Raw genomic sequence first — 20615 nt, 5'->3', positions numbered from 1 at the left:
CCTAGGACCTCGGTGGGTCTCCCCGGGGCCACCATTGGGAAAGAAAAGCAGCAGAAAAGTGCCAGTGACACAACAGGGGCTGCTCACTAAGATAAAGAGGGGCTCTGAAATCTGGTAAGACCATTTTCTCCCTTTCTCACAGAATCAGGAAAGCATTCAGGTAGAGTTTCCTGGGAGTCCCTTCCAAATATTTGGAGCTGAAAGGACTTCAGGTCAGTAGCATCTCAAGAGAAAAGTTTTGAGAAGCCCCCAGAAGCTGACCCCACTCCTCACCCCAACATGGCAGATTTTCCTCTTATTCTTAATCAGTGAAATATTCTTTTTGTCTTATGAGAGGCAATGACCTTAGGTTTCTATCTGAATGACTTCAACCTGGAACTGCATCAGAACCAGCATTAAATGTACAAGCTTCACTCTAGTAATGACAACATTCTATAAAGCAGGGTTCTTACTCTTAATAGGCCAAGAGAATTACCTGGGGAGCTTGTTGAAAATAATGTGGGTTCTGGAGTTGCACTGCCAGAGGTCCTGATTCAGTAGGTCCTGGCTGGGATGTGGAATCTGCATTTTCAGTAAGGCCTTCCAGGTGATTTTGATGGAGGTGGTGTGGGCCCACAATTAACACTGGCTTTAGCAAAAGAGGCCAGGATTGCCTCTTTCCCAGAATAAGACCTACTATAGACAGTGACCCAAGGCGCCAGACTTCCTGAAAGGTCCTCCTTGAAGCAGTCTCAGGTGAGAAGGTCATTTATACTTGTCCTCAAAGACTCAGGGAGTGAGTCTCCATTGTGTTCAACTCTATAAGTGAACCAAAAATTGAGCTCACACTTGTCTGGACTTGAGGATAAACAGAAAAATCCCAAGTAACAGAAAAGTTTTGGCTTCCGGTTGGGGCCCATGCACAAGCTTTTCCTTTCCCCTTCTTCCTTTTCAATCATGTCGAGCTAATGAAGCCAAATAAACCCACACAGATAGGATGTTGTTTGGGTATGGGTGAATGTACACAGCTAGAGCAAATTCTGTCTGCGGAAATTCGGAGGAGTGAATTCCAGTTTGATACACAGCATCAATAACTGACTGTACATCAGTGTATGGCATCTGGAGAGGAAATCCCACCACCTGGACCAAAGACAGAATAACACGTGAACCCACGTTACAGTCATGTAGGTGATAGGGAAGTACAGTTCCCCATGAATTACATACATTACTCACGTATGCAAAGAGATTACAGAAGCCTCAAAGAAATAGTAGCCATAAAATAATGATAATTGTTATCATTTCGTGGGTGTTCACTATGTTCTACAGTACAGGAACAGTGCGAAATGCTTCATATATACGTTTACACTTCAAACAACCCTAGGAGGTCGGTTTTGTTATAATCCCCACTTTACAGAGAGAGGAGCAGAGCAGAGCCAGGTCTGTCTGACACCAGAGCCTGAGCACTTAACATTCCACATCCTTGCACTCTTCCTGGAATAGCAAACTGCCAACAAGGAAAGTTCCTGGTCCTATAAATGAGGGATTTAAGTGGACATTTTGGAAGAATTTATTTAACATTGGTTCAGTTTATTAAGTGACAACTATGTGACAAAATTAAAGGATATGGAAGACCGCCCCATGTAAAATTTTCTATTGAAAAAATATACAAATGACAATCATAATCCTCTTTCAAGCCTTAGGTTGTTGACTTCAAGAGGCTTTTCCTGATCTTCCCACGCGTCGCATGGTACGCTGTCCTTCTCTAGCTTACTTAATGAAATATATTGCAATTACATGTTTTCTGGTCTGTCTCTGTAATTAGCCCATCGTCTCTGTGAATGCTCAAGGTTGTATCTGTCTTGTTTACTGTTATAACCCCAGTGTCTAGCACAATGTCTGCCACATAGAACACAAATAATAGTTAACATTTACTAAACACTTGTTTGGTGCTGGGTGCTATGGTGTAAGCATTAGCTCACTTAATCCTCACTACAACCACAAAACAGGTAACTATTTTTATTTCTGTTTATCTTGTGCAAATGGGGTGAAAGTATAGAGAAAGCAGGTAACTCGGTCAAAGCTACTGAGTGGCTGAGCCAGCATTTGAACCCAAGTTGCGGGATTCAGTCCAGATTCATGGTTGTGTGTAAACAGCAAGTAATTTTTAAAAGGAACTCCAAATTTTAAAACTTGGCTTATATTTAACTATGCTTTCTTATCTTCTTACCCTCTAATTCTATTAAAAAGAAAGCAAAACAAAACAACTTCCTCCCTGCTCATAATAAATAGTATCTGCATATCCCTCCCTGGCAGCCGAAGTATCAACTACCAACAGATTCCTCCCTTTCTTCTCCCACAGGATTTCCCTAGGAGGCATCCTCTAGTTTATGGGATGGTAGGGGGAAGGAATCTTACTCTTGGGAGGCTGGGGCTTCCAAAAGCCCACTGGACCAATTCACTGGGAAGCGCTGATGAGAGGACTCCCAGAACTGAGGATACAGTAGGGGAAGAAAAGAAGAACTCTAACAACCCACCAAATGCCCACCATGTTTGATTAGGGACTTGCAGAGTTTGAGATGCCTTTTTATGATCCAGGATGATGTCAAATGTGTTGGTGAACATATAAGGGAGGAGGTCAGGAGAGAAGTTCAGGCTGGATGTATAAATTTGAGAGTAACTTGCATACAGAAAATATTAAAGCTTGCATACAGTCCTCTTGCCCAGAACCAAGGACAGGTAATCCATTCTATTATTACCATCTAGAGATCACTTTTTAGTTTCTTAGTTGCAGGTGGTTTCCTTTTCGGCATCTCTTTCCAAAGTTTGTGGTTTTTTACATCATAAAACATACAAGTGATTCCAAGAAAACGTCATGCAATATGGTCATGGTAATAGTTGTTCACTACATTTGAAATTTCTCAGTCTATAAGTAAATGCATTTTAATGTCATAGCATGTATCATCTACGATCAAGATAAAAGGCATTTCAGGAATATTTAAAATACTACCATCTGGCAATTAACAACATAGATGAAACAAGCATCACTAATGCATTAAGTCATATACAAACCCAATAAAATTTTAGTAGTCTTCCAAATTCACTCTCCTCTTCAGATGAAACTAAGCTTCCAGTGCCAAGTTCTAGCTTAGGAAGGATTTGTCGTAAAATGAAAGTACACTGTCTATTCCAACGTGTTGGCTGTTTAGGTCGCCATTCCATTATTTTACATTTCAGAGTCCGTTCAATTCTAAGGTAACAATGCAAAGATTATTTCATGATAAATTACAACTCATTTAACAAAGGGGAAGAAGTTTTGTCACTTTTACTCAAGTATGAGAATGACACTTTTTGATGTAGGAGAAAATCAACCCTCTGTGGCTGGGATACCTGCCATCATTCACATCAGTCAGGTCTGGAAGAAAGGAGACTCTTGCTTGGCTTAAGAAAGCAGGAAGCTTCCTAGGGTAGCCAGCAATTAGCTCTCAGAGGCACATCTTTTTTCCAGCTTCCTGTGTGTAGTCAGCTGTCTACTGGGAGTGATTTGACAATACCTATTGTCTGATTACTGGGTTGACATTCCTGTTCTCTAAGACCTTCCTTTGACATAAGACCTTGTGTTTCCAAGAAATGCTTTTATAAAAGTTCACATATCTGGTCTGGGCTAAAGTTAGCAGGAATGGGTTTATTAGATCAATTAATTCAGCATGGAGAGTTGGGAGGAAATGAGGCACTGGACTGATCAGTATGATGCTCAGAAACATCTAGAATGAGTGTTCCTCAAGGGAGGGATCTTTGCCTGTATACCCCGCCTCTAAACAGTGCCTGGCGAGGAACTGTTCCAGGAAGGGGAGAAAGTGGAGCACCGCGGGTTAATGGTGCCCCTCAGGGCAACCTCTCCTCTGTGCAGAATCAGTGTGTGCTACAGAAGCAGCTGCTGGCACTCTCCCTTCGGCTAGGCCTATTGAGTAGTTAGGTGAGTTTGCAGAGTGTCTCAGCCATGGCTATATGCCAGAATCACCTGTGACTTTACCAAAATCTTCCACCTCGTGATAGTGATTTTTAGATAGTTCTAGAAGCCATTCTGATGAAAACCAGAAGCTGGGAACCATTTCCCTAGTGCATTTCTTCCCTTTTGTTCAGAACTGGGGAAGAAGGAGGGGAAATAAGAGGTGGGGATTGTATGCTAGTGAGAGAAGGGAGTGGCAAAATGATTACTGTTAGATTCTCTTTTGATGAGTTGGTAGTGGCTTACAGGACAGCCTGCTGTGTCAGCATGAGTCACAGGAGGCCCTCAGATCTAGACGCTTCTGACACATCTGGAGTAGGAGTGAGGTCTGCCGCAAAGGTTGTGACCCTCTAGGCTTGACTGAACAGCCCCTCAGGGTTTGTGCGCACGTGTGTGTGTTCTGGGGGGCAGGTGGTGCCTAGGAAGGACAGTACTGATATTTTTACCACACAGCTTGGATGTTCTTACCACACCCCAAGTTGTGCGCCATTTGCCTTCATGTCCTTTCAAGAAGTGTTAGCTACTGCATCATTATAACTATAAGCTCAACAGGTGTCTGTGTTGAGAACTTCCCATTAGTGGCCCACAATGTTTTCCAGAGGCAATGACATTCAACTGGGCCTTTCTTTTCAAGGACTGTCCTGGATGGCAGAGGGGCTGATTTGGATGAATGTACCAAGAGACAGATGACTCAGTGGAAGTAACTGTTATAACCTCCATTTCATGCTTCTGTTGCTGAATCTAGCAGGTGCTTTGAGAGAATGGGCAAGAGGTCTGAAAGACGGCTGAGTGAGAGCTTAGGGAGAAAACGTGATAACCCTATCAATAAAGACCATACCTGTTCTTTAGGTCTTCTACCATGCTTCTGTTAGTATCAGAATAAATTATTTCTTCAGGCTGAAAAACAGACAACTAGAAGTTAGACAAGATTCTAGGGAGAACATCTCTACATCACAGTCACCCCGTAGAGTGTTAATCACAACGAGGGGGACCCCAAACCAGTCTCATGAGGCAAAAACACTCCATAGTAGAGGCACAAAGGTAACACAGATCACAGTGTTTCCTTCGACTATCTCACCAGGGCATGGGAGGAAGAATGGATTTACAAAAGATAGGTCTCCGGGGAAAGATATATATGCTGTCCCATCTGTTTATTCAAACAAGCATTTTTCAGACATGCTTACTGATTCTACCAGATAATCTCTGGGAGCTACACTGGTCTCTTTCACTTATTAACTGTGACCTTGGTGAACTGTGACCTTAGCCTCTCTGAGTCTCAGTTACCACATCTTTAAAAGAGGGACAATAATGGTACCTACTTCCCTGGGGTCACGTGAAGATTTTAAAATAAAGTAATACATGTAAAGCCCGGCACATATTGCTCAATAAAGATCAAACATTATTGTTATTATTATCCTTCTAACACGGTTTATCATCTTCCTGCTTTGATTATTTGTTTCTTTCAGCTGGCAGGAGCCAGGTGGCTGTGCTTGTGTGTATATGCACACATACATGTGCGTGTGTGCACACAGAGTCCATTTCCATCTCCCCTGTCTCCAAGTCCTTGCTCCAAGCACCCCCCGCAACAGCAGAGGCAATGCTCTACCATATTACCTGGTGTTGCCCCGGGGCAGGAATTGCTGGGGGCGGGGAGGAGGAGAGGACTTTCCAAGCCACTCCCCACCCCAATCCTTCCTTCCCCTCCCTGCAGGGCTCATTAGACAAGAGTGAGGGGCTGGGTTTAGACAGTTCTTACTTTGGATGTTTCTGAGCTGCGAAGTAGAGGAGCTGTAGAAACAGGGAGAGATATTTCCCCCTCATGAGTGGAACAAGGGTTGTGTAAAAAGGCGGAAACATTTGCTAGGCCTCTAGGTCTTAAAGAATTTCAGGAGTGATTTGAGGAGGTTCAGTCTGTCCAGTGATATCTAAGCCAGTGTTTCCCAAAATGTGGCCCCCAGACCAGCCACCTCAGACCCACTGAATCAGAAACTCGAGGGTAAGGCCCAGCAGCCCACTTTTCAACAAGCCCTCCAGAAGGTTCTGATGCCTGCCATGGCTGGAGAACCACTAGGTTAGAGAAAAGGCTGAGGCACAGCCAGTTTCCCCAAAACCAATCCCGGCAGGAGATGAAGGATACCAGAGAAAGGGAAGGATGGGCTCCAGCATCATCCCACAGGGGCCGCCAGCTATCCCAGACAGGAGGTAAACTGAACCCCCGATTGCTGTCGTCAAGCACTGTCTGCCCCACTATCCTGGCAACTCTTGTGGATTAGTTAGGTCACATTCAGGCCTGGGGAAAAAAGCCCTGTGTTATGTTGACTTGATAAGTTTATAGGGTGTTCGTCTACTTTTCTTTTCAGGCAAAAGCTCCTTTCAGGGAATTTATATCCTTTAAAATCTCAAGAGGATTTACCTGTTAACTGCATCCCTGAATACCCATATTCTCATCCTACACACTCAAATTTGTATTCTCAGTTGTGATATTAAAAAAAAAAAAAGTGTTCACTGCAGACAGTGGTTTATTCTGGTATGTGTGCATCAAGGCAGAAGACCAAGGGCCATTAACCCACAGGAAAGAAATCAATAGAAACACAAGTCAAATGCAACTGGGAGTTTTATATTTATACATTCAACTTGATAAAAGGTTTAGTTTCCATCCTCAGTCATAGTGGTTTTCAAAAACACGATTTTGACCATGGCAGCCCTTGCCTTGGTGATGTTGGCTTCTGATCGCCCTGAGGATGAAGGTCCAAATCCTTACCAGGGCTCTGCTCACCCCGACGCTCATCACTGCTCAGTCCCTGGCAGCTCAGCTGTCTTCCCAGCAACTTGACAGACATCTCCTGCCACTGCAGGTCTTCATCCTGCTGCTCCCACTCTGTGCCGGGACCATTTTCCTCCCTGATTTTCATCTAGATTAGCTCTCTCACCCTTCCTCACTCTGCGGGTCGTCACTTCTTTTCCCAGGAAGCCCCTGCAACTCCCCTTCCCCTCAGGTCTCCTGCTGTGTGCTCCCCAAACCACATCCATTTCCTCTGTATCACTCTTACAGCAAGTGTGTGTTTCCTCCTGTTTCCTCCTCTAGAACACAAACTCCAAGAATACTGACACATGTCTTTTCCTTGGGGTACCTACACCTAACACAGTGCTGGTTCACTGCAGACACCCAATAAACACTACCTGAATTAATAACAGAATGATTAATAGTAAACAAAAAACCTCATCTCTAAATATATCCTCCTCACAACCCCCAGGAGGCAGCGATGTTTCAGTCACAAATTTGGGATGGTCTGTGGATGCTGTAAATGTGGTTTGCTCAAGGGAGATAAGCACATTTCCCCTTCTTTAAAATGACTTTACAACCATATCTATATGCTTGCATGCACATGGAGAATGTCTAGAAGGATGCACGAGAAACTACCGACAGTGTGTATTTCTTAGAGAGTGGGGAAAAAAACGTTGAAGAGGAGAGAAACTCTTTACTTAATACCCTGATACTATTTTTCCCCCTACAGCCACCATTCATTCTTTTTGATATTGTGAATTGTCCCAAATCTAAGATAAAGCACTGAGAATAATGTAATTAACATCGACCCAACATACATACCACTGAGCTATAGCTAATCTTTGCATTCTTTCATATTTGTTTTAGATTTTTTTAAAAGATGTAATAGGTTACAGATAGACTTGAAGTACTCTGTATACTGCTTCCTGACCTCATTCCTTTTTCCTCTCTCTCCAAAACGAACCTAAATTTGGTGTTTATCATTCTTATGCATGCTTTTATACTATCACTATATATCTGTATATATGGAAACAACATATAATTTTCAAACTTCATAAATGGTTTTGTACCATGTCATTCCACATCTTTATTTTGCTTAACATTCCATTTCTTACAGTCATTCACATGATACACATGGCTCTAGGTCAGTGGTTCTCAATCCCGGCTACACGTGGGAATCAACTGGGGAGCTGTAGGTAACACCAAATGTGCGGGTTCTTCCCACAGAGAATCTGATGTAATGGGTGTACAGTCCAGTTGAGAACTATGGTAAATTGGTTTCATACATTCTTTTTCACTGCTGTATAGATTTCATAGTATGAGTACTTCACAACTCATGTTTTTCTGTTTCAAGCAACTCAGGAATGACCGTTGTTGTACTTGTGTGTGAAAACTGTCTCCCTGTGCATGTTCCTTTAGGCTATACACTTAGAAGTTGAACTGGTGGGTCAAAGGTTAAGCATCATCAACTCTATTAACATCATCATATTGCTTTTCAAAGTATTTGTAGCAATTTACACTCCCACCATTTCTCTGCCTCTTTACCAACACTTGATATGATCACACTTCAAAATATTTTTTCCAATCTTTTACACGTGAAATAATGAGTGAGGCTGAACATTAAAGTTTCTGCTTCTATGAATCGCCCATTTTCCATCGTTCTTTATCTCATCCCCCACCCCTTTCTCCCTGTGGGTCATACTTCTGGTTTTTGGATTTTGTAATTGCTTGCACACTGCCATACCATGGCCCTCAATCCAGAAACAACTGTTGAAACGGAATTTGGGTCCCTTCCCAAAGCGATACTGAGTACATCATAGACACCCTGGCCAAGCCATCCGGTGACTAAGTTGGTTCCTGATCTCAGATCTATACTTTGGTCTCTTACCTCCTAAACCCCAGGCAGTTAGTCTGTAGCTTTTCTTTCCCCTCTTCTTTCAAAAGCAGCAAAGTAGGGAGCCCCATCACAGTCCCTGGCTCTGGCTTCTGGATTCCAGGAAGCATTTTCAGACCTTGCTGCCAGCTTTTCTGGGCCCACTCACTGCTAATGTGTCTGTCCTGTTTCTAGTCCAGAGATAACTATCATGGTTTGGAGCCCAGATAAGCCTTTTGTTTTTCAATTTTTATACTTTATCATTGTCATGGATGTGGAGCAGAAGGGCTAGGTCAAAGTAAAAGCTTATTATACTATCTTGACATTACATTTTATGTTTCATGATGAACATTTAAAAATTTTACTTTAAAACCTAAATTCACATTTAAGATGATTCCTTTTTCTCAATTCCTCTTTTCTGCACGTAGAGGAAAGGAGTGAGAGTGACCCAAACTCAGGATAGATGGCAGAGAAAACTAAGTTTTATTAATATTGGCCAAATAATTCAATAAGCAATCAGTTACGTAAATATAACAAAAGCTGTCACAACTCCTAAGATTAGAACCAATGGTAACTTTCACACAGACACACCTGGAAAAATATGATTTACCTGTATACTTTGTGCTTTTGTCCCTTGATAATATTTTGGAAGCAACTGTTTCCAGAAACCTTCCTTTGTATAGTCAAAATATACAGCCATTGGTGTATTATTTTGTTGAATATTAAACCAGACCTATTAAAACATTAACATAAACTCAGTACAGGCCCAGGGGAGTTCAAAGCCCACAGCTGGTTAGGATGGAGCAGTTTTACAGTCCTGCTACCCAGTGAGGTGGCAGAAGCCAAGGACAGTTCTGAGGCAGGAGGTACAGATATCCCAGGGGATGTGAACACTAGACCGCTGACTGGTTCTCAACCTTGGAGGCACAGCAGAATCACCTCAGGGAGTTTTAGGGATAAGATTTCCCTGGCTCCATACTCCAGGGATTATAACTGAACATCTATACATTCTTCAAAGTTCCCCGCATGATTCTAATGTATAGCCAGGGTAGAAGACCACTGGTTTGACCCTTCAGGAGATAACTCAAAATAAGATTCCCCACCCTCTCCCCATATACTTACGTTTTCATCATCAAACAAACAGTCTACACTTTGTAAGGGACAAAATGGGTCAAACTGCTTATGGCATCGCCCGGTTAATGGATTCCAAAGCAAACATTCATCAGTTTCTTTAGTTAACACATAAGCCACACGTCCCTGTACAAGGAAAGAGTTACAGTCATTTTTGATGTATGATTAATTTAACTCATTTTTGTATGTGGAAATTATAATGTAAGCATATGTATCTCTGATTTTTAAAAGCCTTTTTAAGGATCTTTAAAATTTTTTTGAAAAGGAAAAAAAGCCAAAGCAACCAAAATCCTTAGGCCCAGGTTAGCATGAGGAGTCAAATGAGAGAACTTTGAGCCAATGCTGCCATGTATGGTGCTGGAGGGTGGACGCTGATAGCAATAACATATTGTTCTAACAAAATTAGTATATTATGACAATTTCCCAACAGCTAGTACTAGAATGTTTGAGGTAGGGGTACTTTCACCCAATTCACACAAAGGTGCTGTATGGACCGACTGTGCTTTGAGCAGAATTTACTCAGAGACCAAAGGTGAACACCATGCAGAGTTAGGAATGGAGATTTGCCTAAGGTTCTGAAAAGCAAGAGAAGTTAAAAAGACCGTAAAATTAATTTTGAGAACAAGATCTGGAATTAGAGGCCAAAGAGAAATTAAACAGGAAACATTTGAAGAACAAAAGTAGTCATTATGTTGTTATTTTGCTCTGCACATACCTTTTGAAGTATAAACCTTTCTTGTTTAGCAAAGAATGAATATTGCAAGTAACAATAATAATGACTAACATTTATTGAGTATTTATGTACCCCAGGTACTGTACTCAGCATTCACACTTTCTCACTTTAATGAATTCCAGATTCTATGAGGTACGGGTGATAATTATGCTCATCTTTCACATGAAGAATAAGAGGCTAAGAGCTTGTGTAGGGTAATGGTAACTGGCATTATTCCTGTTTGTGGGGGAGATAAGTGAGGCTCAGAGAAGTAAACAAGGCTGAGATCATACAGCTAGTGAATGTCACTGCCAGGTTTTAAATCCTCTCTGACTGACCCCGATATCCATATTCTTAACACTGTGCTGTGGAGCCTGGTTTCCCTAACTCCAAAGCTCGTGCTCTTTATCACTGTGCCCCTATCTTTACAGTAAGGAAAAGGCTTCACCTGTTACAATCACATAGTTGAGGTCAAACACACAGCTGAGCGCTGGCCACCCACTGAACTGACTTACAGGTGCAAGTGGAAAGGTCCGCTGAGATATTGTTGACTGTTTACTGCCATCTAGTGGCACATAAAACTACAGCAGGAAGATCATGTGGGGAAATTAGCCACACGCTTCTCACCAAGGGACTATAGAGAAATAAATGATCACGACAAAAACCATGAAACGAGGCTGGAAGCTTGGACACTTATCAAGATATTCATAGTAGAAATGAAAACAGTCCAAAAGAATACAGCTTTCTGAAGGTTTGAATGCAGGAGTATATAATTAAGATGTAAAAACTTCAGGGAGGTAAACATAAGTTTCTGGCCCACTTCTTGTATGATGAAAAACTGAGCAGTGGAAATTGGGAGAAGTATTTCTTAAGGATCTTAAAACAGATTATCAGAAACATAAAGATGATGGTGGTGATGATGGTTAACAACCACTACAATGACTGCAAGAACTATTACTATATCACTGCCACCAGCATTTATGGAGCAATTTCCATGAACCAGGTGCTGTTCTCATTGCCACACATTTACTACGTAAGTTAATATTTCTAGTAACCCCGTGAAGTAGCACTATTATTTGTACAACTTTACAAAGAAGACAAACAGAAGGAAGTCGTTCTTTACTTTATAGAAATTCTGATGAACCAACATTATCTTCCTAAGTAAATGTTTGCCCATGAAATTCCCTAAATTGCTTGTGAAAAGATGGAAACTTGGGGTTGAAGTCTTTTAAACTTGCAGCTGAAAGCTAATTAGTTTTGTTTATACAATTTAAATATTAACTCCAACACTTACTTCCAACACTGAGGTTCCTAGAAGGACCAAAGCTTTCTTTCCAAAATACAGAAAGAAATTACAGAGAAGTATGGCATGCTCCTCCTTGTTTCCAATAGCCAAACTGATACAGCGCTAGGGCGAAACAGAAGCAACAAGACAAAAAAAAGAGAGGAAGAGAAAGTTGAATAACGCAATGATCGGACAGATTTAGAGTCCCTCTACTGCCCCCAGTTTCACACACATATTTTGCCAGGTCGCTGAGACAACTGCAAAGCTGAAAGCTCTGGCACCTTTTGCCTGATAGAATACTATGATATGAGATGAAGAGAGCATTCACTTGGAACACAGGGGTCACCTTTATTATGGGACAATTAATGTGGATACTGTGTAAATGAGACAATAATTTATCATCCAAAGTGGGGCATTTTTGTTTGGGAAAAATATTAAACTGGGAAAATGGGACATATGGGCTGGTATTTTAAGGAACCTCATCTGATAGGTAATCAAATAGTGTTTCTGGAGGAAGGGCTCCTTTGGTCAGCAGAGCTATACTCTGTCCTGTACCGATACAGCGCTCTCAACTCAGAGAGAGGAAGAGGTCTGAGTTGGAGCCCAATCAGGAAGAGTGACTGAAACTTCTTCGATTGAAAGAGCTGGACAGCTGGACAGTCAAGTGTGGGGGGCCTAGAAAGCAGCCATAGCAGGAGAGGAAAAGCACTGCAGGGGTAGCAGCCTGGTGGTCTATGACCTTGTTCTAGTCTGCAGGTGGGCTTTGTTTGGCCCTGAAATGCTTTTAAAAATTGGGAAGTCTCATAGAAAACTCTGGGCTTCTGGCTTCTCTTGACAAATCCAAAGATCTAAGAACACATATGGGCCCAAACATTCACGTAGCAATAACCTGTTGCTGCTGAGTAGCAGCTGTACCATGTAGACAGGACGTGTGCTTTCCAGTTCATTACAGTCCCAGAGAAAGGGCCGCGGTGGCCAGGGAGCTTGGGGAGGGGGAGCTCAGGGGCTCTTGGCAGTGACTATTTACCAGTCAGCATGGAAGCATTCAGTGTTTTAACAGCTGATATGGCCACACCCATACACACTGGCTGAACGTGACGGTGAGGGATGGAGGTCAGGGAGGGTGGTGACATGGCTCCTCTGAGAGAAAAGTGTGAGCAGGAGAATGAAGAGCAGAATATGAGTAGTCTTCAATGTCAGGCCATGGAGGTTCCCCTGACTGGATTTCGTAAGAGAAGGATGGAATGGATGAGAGTGGGTAACTAACACATTTGAGTTTTAGGTGCCTACCTTTCAAAACCCCTGTATGACACAGATGAGGAAACTGAGGTCCAAAGAAGCAAAATAACTTATCTTAGGTCACATAGCTATTAAATGGCTGAAGTAGGATTTGAACAAAGGTTTGTTTGACTCCAAGACTTTATGCTGGGTAGGAGAAAATAACTCCTGTCTTGTGATGATCTAATTAGTCATTCACTCATGGGTGCCCCAAGTCCAAAGAGTTCACATCAGTGGGACGACATCAGCCAAGAGGAATCCTATGCCTATGGTAACCTCTTGGTTATGGGTATCGTTTGGATTGGGGGACGCTTGGGAGTACCAGAATGTGCCTGAATGGTTACTTTTAGCTATTCTAGAGGCTGTCTTTCAATGTCCTGCAGGATCATAATACCCCTGAACACATTCTTACCAGTTCAAAGTCTCAGGAGAGTCTAGAGTTAGTGACACCTCTTTGAGTTTTATCAGATTTGAATCACTGGATCCCGGAACAAATGGCATGCTTGTGTTTCCCTTGTTCCCACTCAGCAGGAGGCAGGGTAGCAGACCTATTAACTTAGCCCTGTGTCCCTTAAATCCATTTCAACTCAAATCTAGCCTCTCAAACATTCTAGGTAAGTGTCAGGACTATTAGTTTCAAACATAAAATGTTCCCTCTCAGGCTCCCATCATACTGGTACTTCCCATTAAAAATATTTATTGGATGCTTATTAAATTTAAAGTATGTACAAGTGATGAATATAAAAATAAATAAGAATCAAGTCTGTCTTTTCATTCAAGGAGATTAAACTTGGAATGTATATGTCAGTGTGTGGGTGTAGGGTCAATATATAAGCAACTAAATATAGTTTAAGGTGGAATGGAAGAAGTATTCTAATTAGGGTTGCCAGATTTTGTGGGGGGATAGGACGTCCAGTTAAATTCGAATTTCATATAAACAAACAGTTTTTAGTAAAAATATGCCCTAAATATAGCATGGGGCCTGTATTTTATTTGGCAACCAGTCTAAAGAGAAATCCAAGCGCCAAGGAAGAGCACTGCTATATGAGCTTTTCATTCAGATGTGGGAAAACTGGGGAGAGCTTCTGGGAAGTGTGGTATTTGCCCTAGACTTCAGGGTCTGACCACCTCTGCAGTGACAAGCCATAATTCTCTCTGAAGAATGCCATAATATTGTACTCCTGGAATTCCTGTTGAATCAAAGTATTCATGAGCTACCACTTAAAATGTTGAATAAGATTTTGGTCTTTAAGAATTATTTCTATGGGTTGCTACAGAGCTGAAAATGATGTATTAAACTATCAAATGCCTTCAAATTTCACAAGGCAAATTACTACATGAGTGCATAATATTTTTAAAAGAGTTCTTTAAGAGAAAAGCAAAAAATTATAAAATGTAATTTGTTACCTCCGATGTCATCCACATATCAAAACCATCATCTTCACCCAGTGTATCAGGCATAATAGGAATCAAAGATACAAAGCGAGCAATGAGGCCCTAAAATAATATTAACTAACATTTATTAGCGCATATTATATGCCCATCACCAAGCATAATGCTTTACATATATTATCATCACATTTAGTGTATCCTACAAGCCTATGAAGTACACACTATTATTAGTTTTATTTTACAGAAGGGGAAACGAGCTTAGAGTGCTAAGATAACCTGCCCAGGGTCACACAGCTAACACAATATATGGGGTCTCTGGTAATGAGCCCAAGTTAGCCTGACTCCAGAGCATGCATGTTAACCATTACATTTTATTGCAATAAATAAAAAAATTAAATATCAAACAATTAATGTACAACTGTTTAAAAAACTGAAAAAAGATGTTGAAGAATAACAAAAGTTTGGTTCGCTTCTAGGTTCAAAATCTATCAGAATTATTTTTGTTAATAAAATGTTGTTAAGTTGTTGCAGCAGGAAGATACTGGTGCAGCCTACTTTCTCAGACAATAGAAGTTATTTTGTGAATTGTTCCCCCTATACAGCTGGAGACAAGGACTCAGACTAGAGTAGGAAAGGAGAAAGGAATACAAATAAAGAAACAATGAGTTAACACAGAACATTCACTAACATTTTCTCTGATTCACAATAGCTAACATTTATGCACTATTACAACCTCCCACACTGGTCGTGTTTCTGATTTCACACAGTTAATTAAACATGGTTCACAATCCCTGATAAGCAAAGGGGCTAGGATTTATACTTTCCTAAAAGCACAGATTGCCTTTGAAAGAAATCTGAGAGCATTATTATCTCCTTGGACTTTGGGTGTCAGGAAACATAGGCAGGAAGAAACCCACGATGGAAAAGCTGAGTATAGCAACAGGTGACCTAAGTTAGGACTTCTGATTTTAGCTTAAGGAATTCAGGTAAGAGCTTCATAATGGAAAAATAATGTAAATACTCTGAGGAGAGCCAACTGACTCAATAAAGCCTGAATGAATAAAAGGTATACGTGATTTTTCATAGATGCCCTTTAATCAAAGGTTATTTTTTCCTTAACGGAGAGACTTAGATTTCTGATTTCGTATTTTCCTTTCTCAAAGTGGAAGGAGCTATATGCTCTTTTGGGTCCATAATGAATAAATCTTCATTTGATACGAAATTAAATTTTGAGTGTATGTCTCTTTTGTCAGCTGGTAAATAGATATGCATAAAGCCACATAGGGATTCAGTGGGAAGTGTTATTCTGGCGGTTTACAGAGCAAAGTATAACACGGTTTCTTCATTCCCACATGCAACAAGAAGTAATCTGTAGAAGGACACAGCCCCTTTAGGAACATAACCTTTTATTTTGTTTGGAAGTCTGTGTGGCTTTTCAAAGTTGGATAGAAAAGTTGTGAAGCTGTTATGATCACATGAACTGGTGTGGCAACAATGACTGTCTAGCACAAGTGGGCAGAAATGAAGGGGATCAGGAAGATATATTTTCTTCCAAATGGGGCTCAGAAGGACACACTGCAACATTAATGGTTTTTCTCTCAGAAAACTGTCTTTTAAAGTAAAACAATTTGAATCAAAAAGTTATACTTGGAGTTAATATAAAAAGTGAATAAGTTAAAATAAATATAAATTTGGAGTGATCAAAATGTTCTGAAATTTACTGTGATGACAGTTGCACAACTCTGTGTGTATACTAAAACCCACTGAATTATATACTTTAGATGAGTAAATAACATGGTATGTGAATTATATCTCAATAAAGTTACTAAAATAAATATAACTTACAAGTGTTGAATTAGAATCACGAAGAAATATATCCATGAGTTGCTGAGGTGGATTTAATGCCTTGATATATCTTGTTACTAAGATCTGTATCCCTTCCTCATTAAAAACAGTAGTTGTGATTCTTCGGTTAGGAAATACTGCCTTACAATTTCTTTTAAAAATATGTGCTCTCTCCAAAACATCTATTTGATCTGAAAACTAGAATCAAGTTTAAAATATTTCAACATTGTACCATGTTGTTTCCATGGGGAAATATCAAGAATCAATGTTCATTTTTGCCAGCTTTGAAATGAGTACTTCTTTGACAGTATATATGAAAATAATTCGCTGTAAAGCCTACCTTGTCTGGTTCCAGATTACAGATGGCATATGATATTTGAGGTTCAATGGTAGCAAAAATATTTAAGAAGGTACATTCTTTTAAGTTCTGTCCATTATAATCTTCTTTAGGAGACACGTAAGTCTTACTCCAAGTATATCCAAGCAAAACTGGTGGAATATTTACTTGAAATGTCCCACTAATCTGAAAGAGTAAGCAATACAATGGATTCTGCATGATGAAAATAAGCATCTGTCAAACATAGGAAAGCTCAGCTCAGTGTTCTCCACTATGGGAACAGGCTTTCATGGGTTCACGCTGGTACTAATAGGTATTTGCACAGGGATGGTCAGGTTCTCCATGATGATTTGTTCACAGGCACCCTTAACACCCTGGGCTCCTGCTTAACATGTACTATGGGAAAAGGGCAGACTAAGAAAGGGACAAAACGAGGAAGCAAGTTACAGTGCTGGAGTGACAAAAAGCCCTTAGAAAATCTAATTCAGGCTCAGAGAAGATGCTAAAAGACCATGTTACATTTTTCATTGGGTCTGCAAAGAGAAAAAAATGTAGCAGGAGGAAGAATGACCACAGGAGGAGGGATTGTGTGTGCGTGTATGCTTGTGTGTGCATGCGTGTGCGTGTGCGTGTGTGTGTTTTGAGGGAGGAGATTATTTTTTTTTATAATAATAATAATAATAGCTAATAGTTATTGGAGTATTTAGAGTATTTACCATGTGTAAGGCACTGTGCCAAGTGCTTGATATAGATCATATTATTCAATGAGGTAGATACTGCTCCTATTTCCATTTTATAGATAAGGAAACTGGGGCTCAGAGAATGTAAGTAATTTGTGCACGATCACACAACTAATGAGTAGTAGAGCCAGGATTACAGCTCAGGTTTGTTCACCTTTGAAGTTCACGTTCTTAACTACCTATCGATTCTAGAATCTGGCCACAGACTGAGAAACAAGTGTAGGGATTTATAAATGTAGGAAGCCCTGTACCTCCAACAACTTAAAATCGCCATTGTTTTTTATCTGCAACACTTGTGTTTGCATCCTGCTCCCTCAAGACATTCTGTGATTGCATATTATGCAGACATTTCTATTTCCCTCCTTAATCTCCATTCTCTCCTCCTTTCTTACCAACAGCTTTAGGTGGCAAAATGACAGCCATTAAAGTGTGACGGTAAAGAAATAGGAATTTTCTTTTCCAAATAAATGTTTCTAAGTTTCAAAAGTGAGCCAACTAAAGAGAAATACTAAATAAACAATAGTGATCAGATCCAGGATTGGGAAAAGGGGTTGGAATGAGTCAAGGTGAGGCAGCTGGGTGCCGGGTGGGTCCAAATAAGTAAAATGCAGGCAGAAGTCTGCTGGGGTTTTCTGGGGAACTGTTTGTTTTCCTGCCCCTTCTTGCTTCGCCCTGCCTCCTGTCTGCAGCCTGAATATGAGACTGGAGGTGCAGTAAACAATTCACAATTATGAGTATGAAAGCCACGTGATAATGACAGTGGAGCAGAAAGACAAAAGTAGCTTGGATCCTTGACGACATTCTTGAGTGACTACACGGCATCTAGACTTCTTTTTAAGTGAGATAAACAGACCCCTTACATCAGCCACTGTTGGTCAGGTTTTCTGTTCCATATGACCAAATGCAGTACTGACTGATACACACAGAATTCCTTCTGAGTCAACTGCCCCTCTTGGCAAATGCACCTTTAGGGACTTCATTAAAAAGTTCTCTTCTTTGTAAATACTTCCCTGACCTTTCATTCTCCACCTCATTGCCCTCTTACCTACCCCCAACCCCTCTGAACACCCCTCACCTCCCTCTCCAAACCAGGAGGAGTAAGGTACCCTCATATTACCTGTCTCATGCCCCACTCAGAGCACTACAGCATCACCATGTTAATTGTTCATTTCCTTTTATAGACAGTGAACTCTTTGAGGTAGAAAATTCATTTCTGAATTTTCTGTATCTCGCATATCTCTGCAAGTAAGTAAACAGCGCCCAAAATGGGGTCTAGGCTGGGGTTTTTATATTTAGCTGGTCATGCAGGCATAGGTCATATAGACATACTTTTGTTACATGACCCAACAGCAGGAACCTCTGGGGTATCACAGAGACAGGTGCTAACCATCAGTCTCACCATTATCAATAAACAATGTTTGAGGAAGTGAAACTCCTAGAACCCATGGTTACAAAGCAATGACATTCATCAGAATATTCATGAATCTGGTCCTATAAAACTTTTATAAGCAAATATGAATGTTGCTTTAAGACCTAAGGCTAGCTGTCCTATATTCTTATCGATGAACACTCTAAAGATACAATAAATAATTTTGTGGGTGTCTCCTGCTCTAGAGATAGCTAACACCTTCAATTACTCCAACACCCCAAGGGCACCTGAATACAGGATATTTTGACTGACCTATTAAACTGCCAATCACTGAACCTGATTCAAAAGTGACAAGTAAGTATTTCTATTAGCCAGAGATAAAAATTTAGAATGATTAGCAAAGAATTATTTTCTATTACCTCAGATTGTTGCAGGAGAGCAGAGAAAGGGAAGACAATGGATCCAAGCCAATTCTTTCTTATATATGAATGACCACTGCAGCTCTTGAAACAGTGATCCTATTAAAATAATTTTTTCTATTATTTACTTAATATCATGTGATGAATAACTTTCACACAGACTTGTATGTATTTTAAAAATCTCTTTCTTTTTAAAAAGGAACCAGAGTAATTAGAAAAGTTTTTTTTCACACTTTTTAATTTCTTTAAAATATAACTGACTATTTAAAGCAATAATAATAACCCCTTGTGGAGTTTATGACATATGTATAAAAAAAGTATGATATATTGTGATTAATTCTAGATCATGCCTAAGCAAACTAGCAAAAGGAGATTGTGATTGTTAATTTTATGCGCCAATTTGACTGAGCTAAGGGATGCCCAGATAGCTGGGCATATTTCTGTGAGGATGTTACCAAAGAGATTAGCACTTGAATCAGCAGACTGGGTAACCAGATCAGCCTACATAGATGTGGGTGGAAATCATCCAGTCTTCTGAGGGCCTGAATAGAACAAATAGATGGCAGAAGGGCAAGTCCTCTCTTTTCTTCTTAAGCTGGGACATCTACCTTCTCCTACCTGGTTCTCAGGGACTTCAGACTCTGGGACTTACACCAGCAGTCTTTGTGTTCTCAGGCCTTTGGACTTGGACTGAATTATACTACCAGCTTTCCTGGTTCTCCAGCATGTAGATGGCATATTGTGCCTTGTCTCAGCTTCCATAAGCCCATGAGCCAATTCCCGTAATGAAACTCTTCTTGTATATCCCTATATATCCTATTCATTTTGTTTGTCTGGAGAACCCTGACTAATACAGAGATAACTAAAGGTGGAAAGAGGATGTATACCATGAATGTAAATTGAAAAGATCAATATTATAAAGGTATCAATTCTAATCAAATTGATCTATATATTCAAATCTATTCTAATTAAAATCGTAGCAGGTTTTGTATTGTTTTTTGTGAATCAACAAGCTGAATCCAATATTTATAAGAAAATGCAAAGGGCTAAGAATAGCCAAAGTAATCTTGAGGAAGAAAAACAAAGCCAAAGGACTTAGGTTTCCAGATATCAAGATTTATAACAAATCTTTAGTAATTAAAACAGTCTGGAATTGATGCAAAAGTTAGATAAATAGACCAACAGAACAAAACACACTCCAGAAATAAATCCACATTTATATAGTTACCAGATTTATAGAAAAAGGTGCTCAATTTCATTAGTTATCATAAAAATGCAAATTAAAACCACAAAGTGATATAGGATGACACTTTCATCAACATGGCTGAAATGAAACAACTTGACAATGCCAGGTAAGAGCAAGGACACGGAGCAACTAGAATTCTCATATATAGTGCTGGTGGAAGTACATATAAGTTGACATAACCATTTTGGAAACCACTTGGCATTAAACTACTAAAGCTG

At 40.3% G+C, this 20615-nt stretch overlaps 1 protein-coding gene across 1 annotated transcript in view; it reads right to left on the bottom strand.

The window, feature by feature from the left end:
- Positions 1-432: 432 nt before the first annotated feature.
- CC2D2B (coiled-coil and C2 domain containing 2B) overlaps positions 433-20615 on the bottom strand; it is a 31123-nt gene continuing 10940 nt past the window's right edge. Inside the window, exons 6-14 of the mRNA XM_064488294.1 lie at positions 19152-19250; positions 16287-16484; positions 14457-14546; positions 11781-11894; positions 9766-9900; positions 9254-9376; positions 4824-4882; positions 3049-3226; positions 433-1119 (exon numbers count right to left, since the gene is read on the bottom strand). Coding sequence (XP_064344364.1) covers positions 931-1119; positions 3049-3226; positions 4824-4882; positions 9254-9376; positions 9766-9900; positions 11781-11894; positions 14457-14546; positions 16287-16484; positions 19152-19250 — 1185 coding nt within the window. The 3' untranslated portion in view covers positions 433-930. The remainder of the gene's footprint in view (positions 1120-3048; positions 3227-4823; positions 4883-9253; positions 9377-9765; positions 9901-11780; positions 11895-14456; positions 14547-16286; positions 16485-19151; positions 19251-20615) is intronic.

The sequence above is a fragment of the Camelus dromedarius genome, chromosome 8, assembly GCF_036321535.1.
Source record: "Camelus dromedarius isolate mCamDro1 chromosome 8, mCamDro1.pat, whole genome shotgun sequence".
NCBI lineage: Eukaryota > Metazoa > Chordata > Mammalia > Artiodactyla > Camelidae > Camelus > Camelus dromedarius.
The sequence above is the reverse complement of the archived record's forward strand: the minus strand, read 5'-3'. Positions and strand labels throughout refer to the sequence as shown.